Genomic DNA, 16,597 nt, shown 5'->3' with positions numbered 1-16,597 from the left:
TCGGCACTCGGCAGTCTGGCGAGGCGACGAGCCAGAGGAGTAGAGGCTGGGGCCGGGGAGAAAGATTGAGAGAGAGAGAGAGAGAGAGAGAGAGATTACTGTTTACGTGTGCCTATGGGCGTGTTAGCATGCGAAGGCGCGCGGGAGCGGCGTCATGAATGCTGTGCGTGTTAGCATGCGAAGGCGCGTGGGAACGGCGTCATGAATGCTGTGCGTGGAGTCTTAGCCCACAAGCCAACAATTTTTTTCAAAAAAAATTCTTTTGGCTCCCTAAGTTTGTAATATTTTAATCTTCTCAATAGCTTACTAATGAATCTTCTTGTAATTTTAAAAATGTAGGGGGGCCATGCCCATTGCCGGCCTCCACACTTCTCCATCCTTGCTCTACTCGTCTCAAACAAGTTTATGAATAAGTATTTACTGGATAACTCATTCCAACATTCTTGATATATGCCACTCGTTCGAATTATGGATGCCAAGACCATGGAGCAAAAATCAAATTCCTAACTTTTAATCGAAATAGAAAATTCTTGTAGGCCTTGTTTGGATATCATAATAAATTATTCAATGACAAGATTACTTGTAGACACTAATGTAGTTCATGCCAGGTAGGAATAGAATCAAAATTGTAATTATAAATTTGATGAAACTGTTTGTGAAATTTTATTTTTTAAAGGGGCCAAATGCAAAAATTGCCCGGCCATTTTCCGATGCGGGCTTCGAAAGGAGATAAATATCTGGAGGGAAGCGTACGAGAGGCGGCGAAAATGGCGGCGGCGTTGAGCCTCGGCGGTGCGGCGGCGACGCGCTCTCGGCTTCGTCCTCCGCCGCGCATCGTNAAGCGGTTCTTGGCCCAGCCCAACCCATCATCGACTTTCCGTCGCTCCTTTAGCTGCAGTTTTAAGTTTTTTTTTTTTTTTTTTTTTTTTTGCCCTAATTTCGCCCCATTCGGGTTCCCATTTGATCTGTGGGATTGGTTTTCGATCGTTTGTTGCTTGAATCGTGGCTGAAAAGAGAAAAACTGGAACTTTTTTTTCCCATGATTTTTAGTGAATTTCTTCTTAGAACGGAGCTTCTCTTACTGTATTTGAGTACCGTTTGTCGTTATATTTGGCAAAATAGAGAAGAAAAACGTGTTTTTTTTATACTTCTAATGTTAAAGCTCAGAACTTGTTTGATGATATGCCGTAGAGAAAATTTTGGCGAGCCATACTAACAATGAAACGATCCAAATTTAGCTTGTTGGTTCTCTAGTTTGCTGCAGGGCAAATTGCACTGCTAACCCCTATTCTTCTAAATAGAACTTAATTATCTCCAAATTTCTATGAATGTATTAAACTGATGACCCATTCGGACCTCTGTCGCTAAGTTTATCGATGGGAAAATGACTTGGATGCCGATGCACCAAACATGCAAATTAAAACTTACAATTTGATAAGATGGTTATTTTGAACTTCCAAGATCAAAGCTTGTTTCCATAGCAACATATCCTTTTGGCGCCAACTTTTCCATCTTAAAAATGCTGGCCTATCGCCCACGCCATCTTTCTGTCGGTGAACTTAATTGCCAGCTGACGGAATGCGCCAGTTTGGTATATTTATGAGAGTTAGGGCGCATTAAGTTCAAATTAAATTATTAAAATATGGCGGTCAAAGTGAAGCTTTCAGAAAAGTGAAGGGGGTGATAGCACTGTTTAAAAAAGCGCGCCTAGGCGCTGCGCCTAGGCGCCTAGGCTCTAGGCGCACAGGCTAGCGCCTAGAGCAGCTCTAGGCGGGCGCCATGACTCAGGCGCACGCCTAGGCTGGGCCTAGGCGCAAGGCGCCCTCAAGGCGCGCCTAGGTAATATTTATAGTAACGGGTTTGGATCCAGATTTTATTGGTCTAACGGGTTGAAATATCTAAAATAAACCCAATACCCTAAACTAAACCCTAAATAATCATCAATTATCTCTCTATTCCCCTCTCCCTGTCCGCTCTTCCCTCTCCCTGTCCGCTCGGCCCCTCTCCCTCTCCGCTCGCCCGCTCGGCCATCTCTCTCTCTCCGGCGCTCCCTCTCCGGTTGTCCTTGCTTCCGGCACTTCCTCCTTGCTTCTTCAACTCGCTCGCCTCTTCTTCTAAGGCTTTTTGTCTCTCCCTTGGCCTCTCTCTAGTTTCTCTTTTAGTTTTTTGTGCGCCTGACCTCTCTCGGGCGCGCGCATGCGCCTTGCGCCTTGCGCCTAGGCTCCAACAGGCCTTTGCGCCTAGGTGCGCCTTGGGCTTTTTTAAACACTGGGTGATAGTGCAACTTACTCTTTACTGAACATTATAAATCAATGCTGGAAAAAGGGAACGGAATGAAGGAATCCCTGTTCACTCCTTTAATTTCTTTTTCTTTTTCTTTATGTTTTTTCCTTCTGAGGATCAGTATGAATGTGCGCTACTCCAGATTACAGTTGCTCAATCTTTCGATATTCACAAACTAAGTTTTTCAACTATGAGTCACTGCTAACACTTTCCATCCAGTTAGAGCAGAAAATGACACCAAGATGTTTATAATATTCCTAAGAACCTTTTTTACTACAAGAGACTTAAGTTGTATCAAGGATTTAAGTGTCGTGGCACAGTGTGGTGCTGAAAACTTGCCAGCACGGTACAGCACAGTGCGTGCCGAGCTATATCGATGCATGCCAGCCACAAAAATTACATGAGTCCCGACACATATTGGCATGAAATATTTATTTTCTTTACCAATAAAATATTCTAATTACTTATTATGTATCATTATCAAATATTTTGAACTTTATTGAGTAAATTACTTACTAATTTAAAAAAAATAGAGTTTTGAGTTGTGTCATTGGTATGGAGGCTATATTGTACCGATATTTTGTTGGCACGATACGGAATGGTAGATACGGCCTATGCCGATAGGCACTTAAATCCTTGAGTTATATCATTCATGGTGGATTTTTAAGTCAAAGTTTGATACAGATAAACAAGATTTATCCCTTTTGTAGGTTTAAAATGTGACAAATAGTACCTGGCAACATCAAAGTTCATACAAAAGTCCAAAATGCAATAAATATGATAAACCTTATAAACAAATTAAGGCAAGATAATATTAGAGTTTGATAATTAAAAAAAACTGTGGTCTGAATTTCCAGATGTATATTGTGTTTTAACTGCACTAGAGGTCCCCAACCTTTTATAGGAGTTATCAAATTGGTCCCCAACTTTCACGCGGTACAATTAATCCCAAGGCTTTGCATTCCCTTGTAATTTTCCCTTTCTCATGACGTTCGATAGTTAAGTCGGATTGAAATGGCCACTTCATTGCAATGTAAGAAATCCAAAATTTGCTTACATGGTAGTTTGATGACAATTATGTTGGTCTCCTAATTTGATGGAAGAATACAACCAACAAGTTAAGATTACAAAAGATTATCAATTTGTTACACTTATATGTTAGTGTTTTATAATATACATTGCAAATGACAGATCCTCTCTTCATTGATCCATATGCGGGTTGCCTTCTTTCTCTTGACGTCAATCATTGTGATATGGAGGAATATGCAATTTCAATAACTGGATCATCTCCAAGTTATTACAGGATAGCAACAAAGTACATTGATGATAAATTGCTTAACTTTGTAAGCCGATCAGATGATCTTAGGCAGGTACATCAGTTTGACTAAAAGTTCTAGATAGCCTTGCTTGACATCACCTTTGTTAAAAATGTTTTCTTATCCCTTATAGATTGTTCTGTTGACAGATGGTATGGACACTCGCCCACTTAGGATGAACTGGCCACGCTCTTCTATTCTCTATGATGTTTCTCCTGAAAGGATTTTCAAAGTAACATCTCAAAGGTTCAAAGGTTTGTGTCCTTACCCATATCATAAGATGTTTTATAATGGTTGGATATTGATTTTCTCTTAATATATTGGGAGCTTTTTTTGGAGGGTACCTAGTTCACCACATGTGAAAGAGGATTGATCAACTATTGTAAGAACGTACAGATTTTCATACTATAGATGACCGATAACATAAAATGAATAAAAAATCTGTAAGTTATATGATTATCCATGATTATAAATGCCGTGTTCTTGCCAGTGAACCAAGAATGGATGCTAATTGATTTGCTACTGCAAGTGTTGATATAAAAGAAACCCAAATATAGAGTATGGCTGGATGTGCTTTTTTCTCCCTTTTTTTTCTTGGTTTGATTGATCTTTCTTGTAATTTTTCTGCATAACAAAGCATTTAGGAGTCTAGTAGACTTCAGTGGCGACTCTCTCTCTCTGTCTCTCTAACACACTCATAAATAGTAAATAAAAAGAAATAGTTGTAATTATTGTCGTCTGTGAATTTTTTTTCCTTTATCTTCTCTCATACAGTGTTAAACAGCAGTTTTGCAACACCATCTATATTTGGTTCTGGACATATTCTGATGTATTCATCTTGGTTGATATTTGATATGACAGGTGTGGGAGCAAAAGTTTCACGAGGTTGCCTACTAATTCATATTCCTGTAGAATCATCAAATTTACTCGAGAGTTTCTATAGAAATGGATTTAACGGTGGCCGTTCGAGTATATGGGCGCTTCAGGTCAGTTGATGCTATCATAATTTACTTTTATACTTTTTTCCCACAAGTGATGTGTTTGGTTGGAAGTTAGAACTGTATCCTTAACTATAAGGGATATCCCTCCACATGCTTGTTCAGGATCTTTGTAACGACCCAGCCCACTAGCAACAATAACTCGTTGGGCCCAAACCACTGGCTCAAAATGCTTAAGCTCAATTATTATTATTAGTGTCTAAGTCTCTTATATATCCAATCACATTTCCATTCCTATCTGATGTGAGATTATTGGGGTGTGACAAACTTCCCCCATTAAGGCCCTAACGTCCTCGTTAGTCCAATCACACACAGCCCAAGATCACTAGGTGACGTGAGACTCGTCTTGCTAGTCTTGTAATTCAGACCATAGTATAGCTGGTCACCTTGTCATTCAAACTCGGGCATAGTCTATCACCTTGTCTTTCAGACCCTGACTCAGCCGAGACTCGCCACACATTTTTCGCTTGTAGACAGGCTCTGATACCAAATGTAACGACTCAGCCTACTAGCAAAAATAATTCGTTGAGCCCAAACCACTAGCCCAAAATGCTTAAGCCCAGTTATTATTATTAGTGTCTAAGTCTCTTATATATCCAATTACATCCCCATTCCTATCTGATGTGAGATTATTGGGGTGTGACAATCTTGCACTTTAAGGCCCCATTTGGATCGAGGTAGTTGCATACCTTGTAGTTGAAGATGCAGTTTTTAGAACTAAATTAACTTGTTTGGCTATGCTCAGTTGTAACTGCTGTAGATACAACCACAGTGTTTGGATGGATGCAGTTAGAAAATGCTTATTTAGATCATATTATATTTTTTGATGTAGTGATGAGAATACCATTTTGTATAGAAAAAGGGTAATTCTTGACAAAATTCTTAAGACATTCTTACTCCATAACTTTTGAAATTTTTTCATTTAAAAAATTATTATTATTTGGAAGTGAGAATAAAAAAATGTTATGTTAAGTCTATTAATAATTGAATCCCATAATCATTAAAATTGAAAATCAAATATAATTAAATAAAAAATAAAATGGTCGTTATAATTTATTACAAATACCGTATGTAATATTGAATCACCACCAAAAAAAAAAAGAGAAAAAGTCTTAAGGAAAGCTGTTGGAATGCACTCTACTACTTAAAAACCTATTAGTCCATCTTCAGATGGGTGGTCACTACTTTCATGACTGCCTAAAAAAGTTAATTGAAAAAACTGGACAGTTCATGAGCTCTTCAACACTGCAGCAACATGACCTACTTATGTAGCTAACTCATTTATTGCCTTAATTTCAGCACCCCGAGCCCTTTTCTCTCCACTACTTTTGACTTTAATCTTGGAAGAAGATGGTGTTGTTTCCTTGAACATGGGTGGTTGAGATGAATCAGCAAATTCTAAATCATCCAAACTTGAGCAATTTCGCCATTCATATTACCTAAATTGTGTATCAGTATCTAATCCAAGTGATTGATCAACTTGTTTGCTATATTTTCTAGTCGCTTGATCAGAACCACAAATCAAGGCAGGCTCATTATAGTCCTCGATGGGTTTGTTGATGTATGGCTTACCTTTAGGATTACCCTCTGAAAAGTATATTCAAATTTAGCAAAATTGTCACATATCAGAATGATACAATTAAATAAGTTACCCGAATGTATGTTCTGTACTCCTTCTCTCCCATCCCATTATAATCTTCTTCTCTTCGTCATCACACCTGACACCTCTCTTCTCCTTTAATTTTAAGATTTGTGTCCATTTACTGCAGAGTGCTCGCAGCTGGTTAATAACATTTGTTTCAGTTACTCTAACTCCAAAATGTTTATTTATGGCCACCACAGCATGGTTGAGACTTGAGAGGTTGAGGTTTAAAAGATTTGTTGACATTCAAACCAGTTTTGTGCTTGATCAGCCATAAGCGTATGAACAATTTATACTGGGCTTCCGCTGGAACCAATTTCCTTTTCTACTGCTATTGTTGTTTTGCGTTTCATTCTCTATCAACTGAATTGTTAATAAAAAAAATAATAATAAAAATTTGTCAAAGTTAAATGTAGGTTAGTACACAATGACATAATTTAAAAGATAATAATTCTAGTTTTACATAGCAGAACAACTTATAATCATAAACTCTTCATATTCGTAGAATATATCAACAATTCTATCTGTTATTCCTATTATGCTACATCTGTGATGCTATTCTATCTCTAAGTTGAACTGATTCACGAGCTCCGACTCTATATTCTCGTGGAGTTTGCAATCGAGATGTCTTAGTTGATCAAGATGATGGAGCAATCCACTTTTCCTCCATTGGGACCAACTCAGCCCCACTATGAGATATAATATAATTATGCATAATGCAACATGTTAGTACGATATCCACCTGTTTAGAAAAGGAATCAAAGGCCTCGATGTCAAAATTTAAAAAGATCCTTTTAGAGAACCAAAGGCACGCTCAACAGTTGTATGTATAGATGAGTGTTATAGTTGTAAAGCTCTTGATGGTTTGCTGGATGGCAATTATGTTGGTTCGCTCTCAAATAGTAGTCTTTGTATATAACTAGTTCTTTCAAACTCCATATTAGTCATAGGCTCCTTAACAATATGTAAATGATGTCTAAACTGTAGTATTGTTGTGTATGCAATGGCTACAATTCCTTGTGCTACGGACCCTATTTGTATCTCAGAAATATCATCAATGCCAACCATCTACAAGAATTTTTTTAAATAAAAAATAAAACAAAGAGTGTTTAAATAGATTTAGTATTCCCAAGCATTTAAACAGCAAATTGAATCATTATTACGAAGGAAGTAAAAAGCTAAAAAATAAAACATGCAGTTTAGAACTTAAAAAAAAAACTCTTATGCATTTCTCTCTACTTGACATTTACAACAAAATTGATAATATATGACGTAAAACAAAATGTTTTATCTTCTAAGTAAAAATCATATATATGCCCAAGCACCAGACGATACGAGACTCGTTTGCCAGCCTTATCATTCAGATCCCGGTTTAACCTATCATTCTCAGACCCTGGTTTTAGTCTAGATTTTGAGTCAGTCGATACTCATCTCACACTTTAGGCTGGTGATTGTCTCCGATACCAACTGTGACGCCCCGTTTTTCGGGGGATCACCTATCCTAGAACTACTCTGGTCTTAGCAGGCTTAATCGTCTTAACCTCTTCGGCTTAACTGCTGTCCAAAATGTTGTAGTCGGGTTAAGAGGTTTTAGTCCTTTAATATCTTATATATAGGACTATTCCAAATAAAATATATCTTATAAATATATCGGGTTAATGTTGTAGTCGGGTATATAAATATATCTTATAAATTAGACATAATAGATGATAGTACTTTAAAATAAAATATGATATGATATATGTGATATATAATATTTAAATAACTTATTGTAACAAAAGTTTGGCTAAAATGCAGATAACTCCCCTCAATATGCACTTAACCCCCGTCAAAAGATCAAAAATACCTTATTAGATTATAGCATTAAAAAAAATAGTGAAGTGACCAAGGGGTTAAGTGCCTCTATTTTTCACTCTTTTTCCTCCTCAAGGGGTGAAGTGTATGTATATATTTTTTATCTAAGAGGTTAAGTGCTAACAACGTAAGTTTCCAAAGAGGCGAAGTGCATATTATTTTCATCCAAGGGGTTAAGTGCAACATGTAATATATTGAAGTAGGTAAAGTGCAAGTTAGCTAAAAAATTTATCTTTTATAAAGGGGGTAAAGTGCATTTTAGCCAAAAAAATTATCTTTCTTGTATATTTTACAATCGGTCTGCAGGGCACCAAGCACATCCAAAGTTTCTATTACACGTGGTATCATCGGATTGGCTCACTTCTTAATGGCTATCGTAGCATCATCAACGGCCGGAATATCAAAAATTTGTGTATAGTTATAGACTAGCCTACATACCCACACTTCGCATAATAATTATTTTTTTAATTCAAATAAATATTTTTGGAAATTCAATAAGGTTAAATTAAATATTTATGGAAAAGAACATATAAAATTAGTAAAAGGCTAAATTACAGAAAATTCCCCTGTAAAAATTCGATTTTTCACTTTTTCCCCCTGTCATTTAAAAACCTACACTTTGCTCCCTTGTAAAATGAAAAATGTATACTTCACCCCCTACCGTTAGTGATCCGTTAGGGTTCCGTTATAAAATTTTTTTTATACCAAAAATACCCCTCCGCCCTTTTCCCTGTTGCTTCGCCTCCCTCCGGTTCGCCGCCTCGCCCTCCTCCACTGCCTCACCCTCGCCCACATCCCCTTCGCCCTCCTCCGCCGCCTCGCCTTCGCCCTCGTTGCCCTTGCCTACCTCTCCATCAACGCCCACCTCGATTTCCTCCCTATGGCGAAATCGAGGGGCAGCGAGGGTGCAGGAGGAGAAGGGGAGCAGGTGTGAGAAAGAAATGGAGAGAATAGCGGCCGATCGAGTGTGAATGCTGGCTGATCGAGGCGGCGGTTGAAGAAGGTGAGGAGAGACGAAAATAGTGAGCGGGCGAAATGGTCATTATTTACACAACCGTAAACCCCCCCCCCCGTCCCCTCCTATTGAACATGTTTCATCTTTACAAGAGCGGGCAAAGTGTAGGTTTTTTAATGATGCAGGGGCAGAAGTGAAAATCCGGGGTTTTAACAGCAGGGTTTTATGTAATTTAGCCTTAGTAAAAATATATTATCTAGATTCAAGTAGTCTAAAAAATTAATGATACAAAAGAAAAAACTATTCTAAGTTGTATATAAAATAAATGATGAAAATGTATGAATTGTTTACATATGTAACTTTTAAATGGTGTATGCACCAATTCCATTACAGATCATTTTTCAAAGTTCACTTATTAAGATATTACTTTAAAAACTTTGTACTTTTGGATGTAATCTGTAACATTTGGAAAACTTCATATTAAAATAATAATATTGGAATATCTTTTTCTCTAAATTTATTAGTATTAGTTTGGTGGTCTATCGTAGACTAGGTTTAGGCAATAATATTGCTGTCAGGAGAAGGGAGCATGGAAGAGGATTGGGAAACATTTGATGTGAAATTACTAAAATGGTGAGATGTGAGGGAGCAAAAACAAAAAAAGTAAATAGGAGAGCAAGTTGGCCATTAACATCCTTGAGGTGCACTTTTGAAAACTTAGTCTTGAAATCCTCTCATTGACATCTCAGCTGATGTGGGAGGAAGTTCCATAATACCTTTAGTGATATCTTTTATTTTAAAAAATTTACTCATTTTAAATTTCACTAGCCTTTATTTTCAATTGACATCTGGACTTTAAATTTTGGCAATTGGACATTTGGACTCCTTAAAATTTATCAAATAGTTCAATAGACCCCCCTATTCAGTTAAAGTTACTAATTACATAATCATTGGTTGTATGTATTTATAAAGCTTCAAACAATTATTTTTGTATTCCAAAATGTAAAAAAATGGATAAAAATTGAAAGTTTGGTTCAACCTATTCTTCAGTCGTCATGTCTACTTATCAAAATTGGAAGATAAAAAATTAGGTTTTTTTTTTAAAAAAATATTTTGAAATGGTTGTGTAATTAGTAAGTCCACTTATGAGAGGAGCCTATTGAACTATGTGATATAGTTTAGGGGATATAATTGCCAAAATTGCTATTATATTAAATATACAAAGTTAAAGAGCCCATTTCAAATTGGTGAATGTTGAGGGGGGTTCTTTACCCTTTATAAATTGATTGCGTGTATTGATTCATGGGAAAAGGAGAAAAGAATAATTGTACGAATCCGGTATATAAATATATCTTATATACTACACGCAATATTTGATGATTAATATTTTAAAGAAATTATTCTATGACTAATGTGATACAATATTTAAGTAACTTATGCATAAAAGTTATGTGTTATACGTAAGTAGCTTTAAAAATCTTAACTTCATGCTAGTCTATGGTGCATCAGGCACACCAAAAAATTGAGGATTCATTCTATCCATTTGAGTAGGAAAAAGAGGGGGAAAAAAGAATGAACCAAATGTATAAATATATCTTATAAATTATTCCTAACATTTAACAATTAGTATTTTAAAATAAAATATGATATGATATATGTGATATACAATATTTAAAGAACTTAATTGTAGTACAAAAATGTTTTTTAAAAATATATTTTAGAGTTGGTCTACGGTGCATCAGCTGCGTCGAGAATTTTGATTGGACATTTGTTCTCTTCTCATTCGTTGACATATTATTGAAAAGGGTGTTGAATGGAGGAGGTTGGAGAAGCACGTGTGGAGCAGCACGCCTCTCCCACGGACTTTAGTGTGTGTGTGTGTGTGTGTGTGTATATATATATATATATATATATATATATGTATGTAGATTCCCATGGACGCCGTAAATCGACTGCAATTGTCAGCTCCTTAAATGGGTTCCTCCTAGTTTTTACATTTTAGTAGGTTTATTGTTCAGAAAGACTCATGTTTGCTTTCCAGTTTCTTTTCTATGATAAATATTTATTATTGATTTGGGTTACATTGGGCTACAATAGGCAGCTTAGACCATATTCATTGAGTTCCTGGATTTCATTTTGAATTACTCTTTTTAGGGTTGATGGTCTCTGGATACTAACATTTGGTGCCTTCTAGGGGCTACCTTTGTCGACTTTGGCCAGCTTGAATGACTTATTGCTTGTTATAAGCAGTTTAGCCATGAAAGGGAGCATCTTTCTGGGAGAATTACCTGCCTGCTTGGAAGGAAACAAGTTTGAAGACAAGGTTTGAATCATTATGCTAGTATGTTTATGTGCCTCTTTACCCATTCTCAAAAGAAGCTTCTCTACTACAAGAAGCAGTAGTTTAGCTTTTAGCAACCAAAAAAAACCAAGGAGCTTTTGTTGTGGACGGAAGCTTAAAGTAGTTTGTGGGCGCAGAAAAGAGGTTCACTGTTTGGAACTTCTGCTTCTGCTGGTGCAGGAAGCTAGTAGGGAAGAATTTTAATGAAAATTTTGTTAGTGCTTCTTCAAACAGCTGCTCAAACAACATTGCAAACAGCCTTTTAGTGCTTCTTCAAACAGCTGCTCAAACAACATTGCAAACAACCTTTTAGTTAATCTATGGTTAGGTCCACTAGACGACGGAACATTTTATGTTCCATGCAGAATATACTACTTACACAGCAGCCATCAAGATTTGTAAAGAGGGGAAGATGATCTTTTGGACAAATAATGATCCCTAAAGCTTACATCAAAATCCTCTCCAATTGAACTAAGGGGGTGTTTGCCCTTGCTATAAGGTCTAGTTCTATTCGATAAAGTGGTATCTGAGTAGTGCCATTAAGAGAAGCACTGTATTAAAATCCCCCGAACAGATTATGAGAAGCAGAAACTCCACTCCAGATGGGTGCGCTTCTTTTTGGGGCTCAGAATCTCATTATAACTTTTCATTGCTGTGGCAGCTCCAAACTTTTTTGTTTGCCAAATTTTGTGCTAGAACTGGGCCCCAACAAGCACTAAATCACTCTCTTTTCCCCATGTTCTTTTCCTCTTATTCAATGTCGCTGCTCACTGGGGCTATGCTTTATATTGCAGACGGCAAAAAAGGAACGGTTGGAAAAACTTTTCATGACGTATGGTTTTCGAGTTACTGTGGTCGATTACGAGGAGGTTGCTAAAGAGATGCACTTCAGTCTGGATGCACCGTTAGAAACTTCCAACAGCGTACTTTTCGTAGCAGAACAGTTGCGATTATCTGATGCGCAGGTGATGCAATTGAAAAATTATTGACCTATGTTTGCATAACTTCATTTTTCTTCACCTTTATTGACCTGAAATTTCATTACTGTTGCCTATTACCATGACTCCATTTTCCCTGTTCTCTTTAATTTACAGCCCCTTAATAAAACTGAGAAAACCATATTTATATATATATATATATATATGTTTTTTCGAAATGCTTTTTTGGCTGGGCTTGCTGATAAGTTTCAAGTAGTCATAAAGCGAATGGAAGGAAAATAAGAAAGAGGGTATTTTCGTCCTTTGCGTGCTGAGAAATTCACTTACTATGCTGATGGCGCTAAATTGATCGGGCTGCTTGCTTTAAGCAAGATAGCCTTATATCCAATGACATGCTGCCAGGCCAGCGCACGATTGGGTATAAACTTTAAAAATCTTTTAGTTTATGTAAATGGCGACAAATAGGTTGCTTTATGATATCTATTTCATGCTGTACTGTTTATGAGATGATGACTCTTAATTATCTTATGTCGTATCTTTTTCCCCATTACTCTTTTGATTTCCTAAATCAGTAGTAGTTTGATATTTTGGCATTCATTGGCTATATGGTATAGCGTGGCATCAAAGGACCTTGTTCTATCTAGAAATAAAGCGTAATTTCGTAACATTATTTTGTGGGTTAAATACACCACAACCACCTGAACTTTTACCTGTTCGCAGATAGCCACTTAAACTTTCAAATTTTTATATTTCCTTGAAATTTCAAAATTATACAATTGACCACCTAGGTTTACATTTTAGCAATTTAAAGCGAGTAATATTAGTCAAATGATTAAGTAATAATAAAGGACACATTCGGGCTTTACCGAAGGATCAATTTGACATCAAAATGAAGTTTTGTAGTGCAGAAGTTGATTTTTATCCTTTCTTGACTGATTATATTAATTTTAATCGCTTTAAATTGATGAAATATGAATCTAGATGTTTAATTACAAAATTTTGAAAGTTTAGGTGGCTGTCTACAAATGAGTGAATCTTAGATGGTTCCGGTGCATTTACCCCACTTTTTTTGCACTCGGGGATTTTAACATCATTCTGGATACACAGATTTAGGTTTTAACCCTCACCATAGACTGGTTGAAACTTCTGTCGGTTTTACCCTTCTGGACTATGAATGCTGAAGCTTCTCTTCATTTTCCATGGAAAGAGTTGCTAATCCCAACAAAACAAAAATAAATAAACAAAAGCACTCTCCAATTTGCATTTGTTGTGTATAGCATGTTTTGATATAAGATTTATCACTCCAGTTTGTTTTCAAATCATTCGATGATCTAGAAGGGGAAATCATATGAAGCTGCTTCTGCATTCCGCGTCTGATATATATATATATATATATATATATATATATAGAGTGAGGCTACTATGCTTCTGGAAGCACAGAGCCTTCCGTGCTTCCAGGTCATTTTTAATGTTGCAACTTTCGAATTGTTGATCGGCTCCGTTAAACTTGATCTAGAGTATTTGAAGTACCTAGAAAATAAATTTTGCAATTTTTCGATATCATTTGCCGAGTGAACTAAGGGGCTCAAAATCAACGGCTGAAAATAAAAATCTTACAAAACGTGATAATATGACATTAAAATTTTAGATCAAAGATATTGATCTTGTTTTATATAGTACAAAAAATTTTCTATAAAAATTTCATGTGATTTGGATATTTCTACACCGTTAAACTTGCAAACGGCTCACCACGGCCATTAAAATTATTAATTTTGAGTCCTTTCGATCACTAGGCAAATGATATCGAAAAATTATAAAATTTATTTTCTAAGTACTTCAAATACTCTAGATCAAGTTTAACGGAGCCGATCGACGATTCGAAAGTCGCAATATCGAAAAAGACCTGGAAGCACGGAAGGCTCCGTGCTTCCAGAAGCATAGTAGCCTCACTCTATATATATATATATATATATATATATATATATAGAATTATGCTACTATACTATCACTTGGTACTATTGAGTTTTCGACCGTTGGATGAAAAGATGTGTGGTTAGGATGATAGTGGTCTCCGGTTAAATTAATAGTGGTCCCCTAGGGTTGAGTAAGTGGTTGGTTTAATAGTATAATCTAACGGGTGGAAATGATCAAAGGGTAGATCTAACGGTAGAAAACTCAATAGTACCAAGGGCTTGCTACTATCGATAGTATAGTAGCCGAACTCTATATATATAGGGGAAATCACATGAAGCTGCTTCTGCATTCCGCGTCTTATATATATATATATATATATATATATATATGGCAGGGCTACTGTGCTATTAGGAGCACAACAGCCTTGTGGTCTTAACTTTGCTCCATTGCCACCCATTTGTTTTCGATGATGGAGCCGCCAAATCGACGATCGGCACCGTTGAATATGATCCATACCACTTAAAATATCTAGAAACCAAATTCAAATCTTTTCGACATCATTGACCTAATGATCAAAGAATTTCAAAATTTATAATTTTAATGGTCGATATGAGGCGTTTTCTTATTTAACGGTGTAAAAATATCTAAATCAATTAAATTTTGGTTAGAAAATTCTTTAAATTATTTAGAGCAAGATCTATACTTTTGATCTTGATTATAAGATTCCTATCATTACTTTTTAAAGAATATTCATTCTCAACTGTTCATTTTTGTGTCCACTTGATGGACAAGAGAACAATATCGGAAAAGTATGAAATTTGGTTTCTAGATGCTTCAAGTGGCACAGATTATGTTCAACGGTACCGATCGTCGATTTGGAGGCCCCATCATTGAAAACAAATGGGTGGTAACGGAGCCCATTTGCTACCGATAGTATTTCAGCTCATCTCTCTCTCTCTCACTCTCTCTCTCTCTCTCTCTCTATATATATATATATATATATATAAACTCTCTCTCTCTCTTTCTCTCTCTCTCTCTATATATATATATAAACAAATTGAATTGACATGAACTTTGTTATATATGTTTTCTCATGATGTCGCAGATGGAGATCTGGAGAACACACTTTGAAAGGATAGAGGAAGAAGGGGATGAAGAAGGATTTGAGGAACTATAATATGATTGAGTTACCAGTTTCAAGTCCTTCAAATGCATTCATTTGTTGTATTGGCGCCAAATTTACAATCAGTCGCGATTGAATTTGATGTACATAGAGCGGATTTGATGGAGCAACATTTCGAACCCAAATATCCCTTAGCAATTTTCTGAAATTCTTGTGTTTGATTGCTGTTTAGTCCTATTTACGTTATTAAGAAAGCTTCAAAAGGGGGTCCTCATTTTGTTGCTTACATATAATATATATAGCAATTCTAAATGTTGGGTTAACTACGCCTTTTCACTTTGTTGTCTAACCTTTTTATTTTTCTTGCAATTAGGTGCCTAACCTTTAGTTTTTCTTTCAAGTTAGTCCCTACTGTCAAAAACATCGTAATTTTTAACAAAATTATCACGTGGTAAGGTTTGATCCAGACATGGGACTAATAGGACAAATATTGATTGGTATTGATGTGATAATAGACTTAGGCTACTATACTATTAATAAATAGTATCAAGCGTTTGGTGCTATTAAATTTTCGATCATTGGATGAAGTGATGTGTGTTTAGAATGATAGTGGTCCTCTAGGGTTGAATGGGTAGTTGGTTGAATAGTATGATGTAATTGGTGAAGATGGTCAAAGGAGTAGATTTAACGTGAAAAATTTGATAGCATCAAGCGCTTCGTTCTATCAATAGTACAGTAACAGGACTCGTAATAATTTGTGATAAAGTTAATATTATTTTTAATGGTGGAACTTACCTGACGCGGAAATTTAAGGTTGGAGGCCTTAACTGCAAAAAAAAAGTTGGACCAAAAAAGTTCAGAAAAAGATTGGGGACTAATGTGCAATTAAGTCTTTAAATATTTGTCTTTAGCTTGTCTTATTAGTTCATTCATCATTTTGGGTGAGTTTGGTATTGAAGTTCATCAGACACTGATAGAAAAAATAGAGTTGGGAAAAGAAAAATACGGATATGCTTTCATGATTTTCAATGGAACTGTAGTAAAAATATCATAACCGACTCCTTACAATATGCAAAATGTAGTCATATTTTTTTTATCGTACTCTCTTACCATACGTAATGCAATCTTTTTGGAATTCTAAATGAAGTCTTTATCTGTTATTGCAGCGGCAGTCCAGACAGTGAAGCGAATATGTAAATTCCATTAAAGAACTCATTACGTGTAGCACATTCA

At 36.1% G+C, this 16,597-nt stretch overlaps 1 protein-coding gene across 3 annotated transcripts; it reads left to right on the top strand.

The window, feature by feature from the left end:
- On the top strand, positions 3,412-15,572 carry LOC109711291 (putative S-adenosyl-L-methionine-dependent methyltransferase Mflv_0168). 3 transcript variants are annotated; one of them, XM_020234252.1, is made up of 6 exons: positions 3,446-3,653; positions 3,733-3,853; positions 4,461-4,585; positions 11,243-11,371; positions 12,184-12,354; positions 15,347-15,572. In XM_020234252.1, the coding sequence occupies exons 1-6, from the start codon at positions 3,468-3,470 to the stop codon at positions 15,416-15,418; spliced, it is 804 nt and encodes a 267-aa protein (XP_020089841.1). In that variant the 5' UTR covers positions 3,446-3,467; the 3' UTR covers positions 15,419-15,572. The 3 variants fall into 3 exon arrangements, with proteins under 3 accessions (XP_020089842.1, XP_020089841.1, XP_020089844.1); XM_020234255.1 differs by having other exon boundaries at positions 3,508-3,649; positions 3,749-3,853; XM_020234253.1 differs by lacking the exon at positions 11,243-11,371 and having other exon boundaries at positions 3,412-3,653.

The sequence above is a fragment of the Ananas comosus genome, linkage group 6 (assembly GCF_001540865.1).
Source record: "Ananas comosus cultivar F153 linkage group 6, ASM154086v1, whole genome shotgun sequence".
NCBI lineage: Eukaryota > Viridiplantae > Streptophyta > Magnoliopsida > Poales > Bromeliaceae > Ananas > Ananas comosus.
Note: the sequence above shows the minus strand (reverse complement) of the source record. Positions and strands in the feature narration are given on the sequence as shown.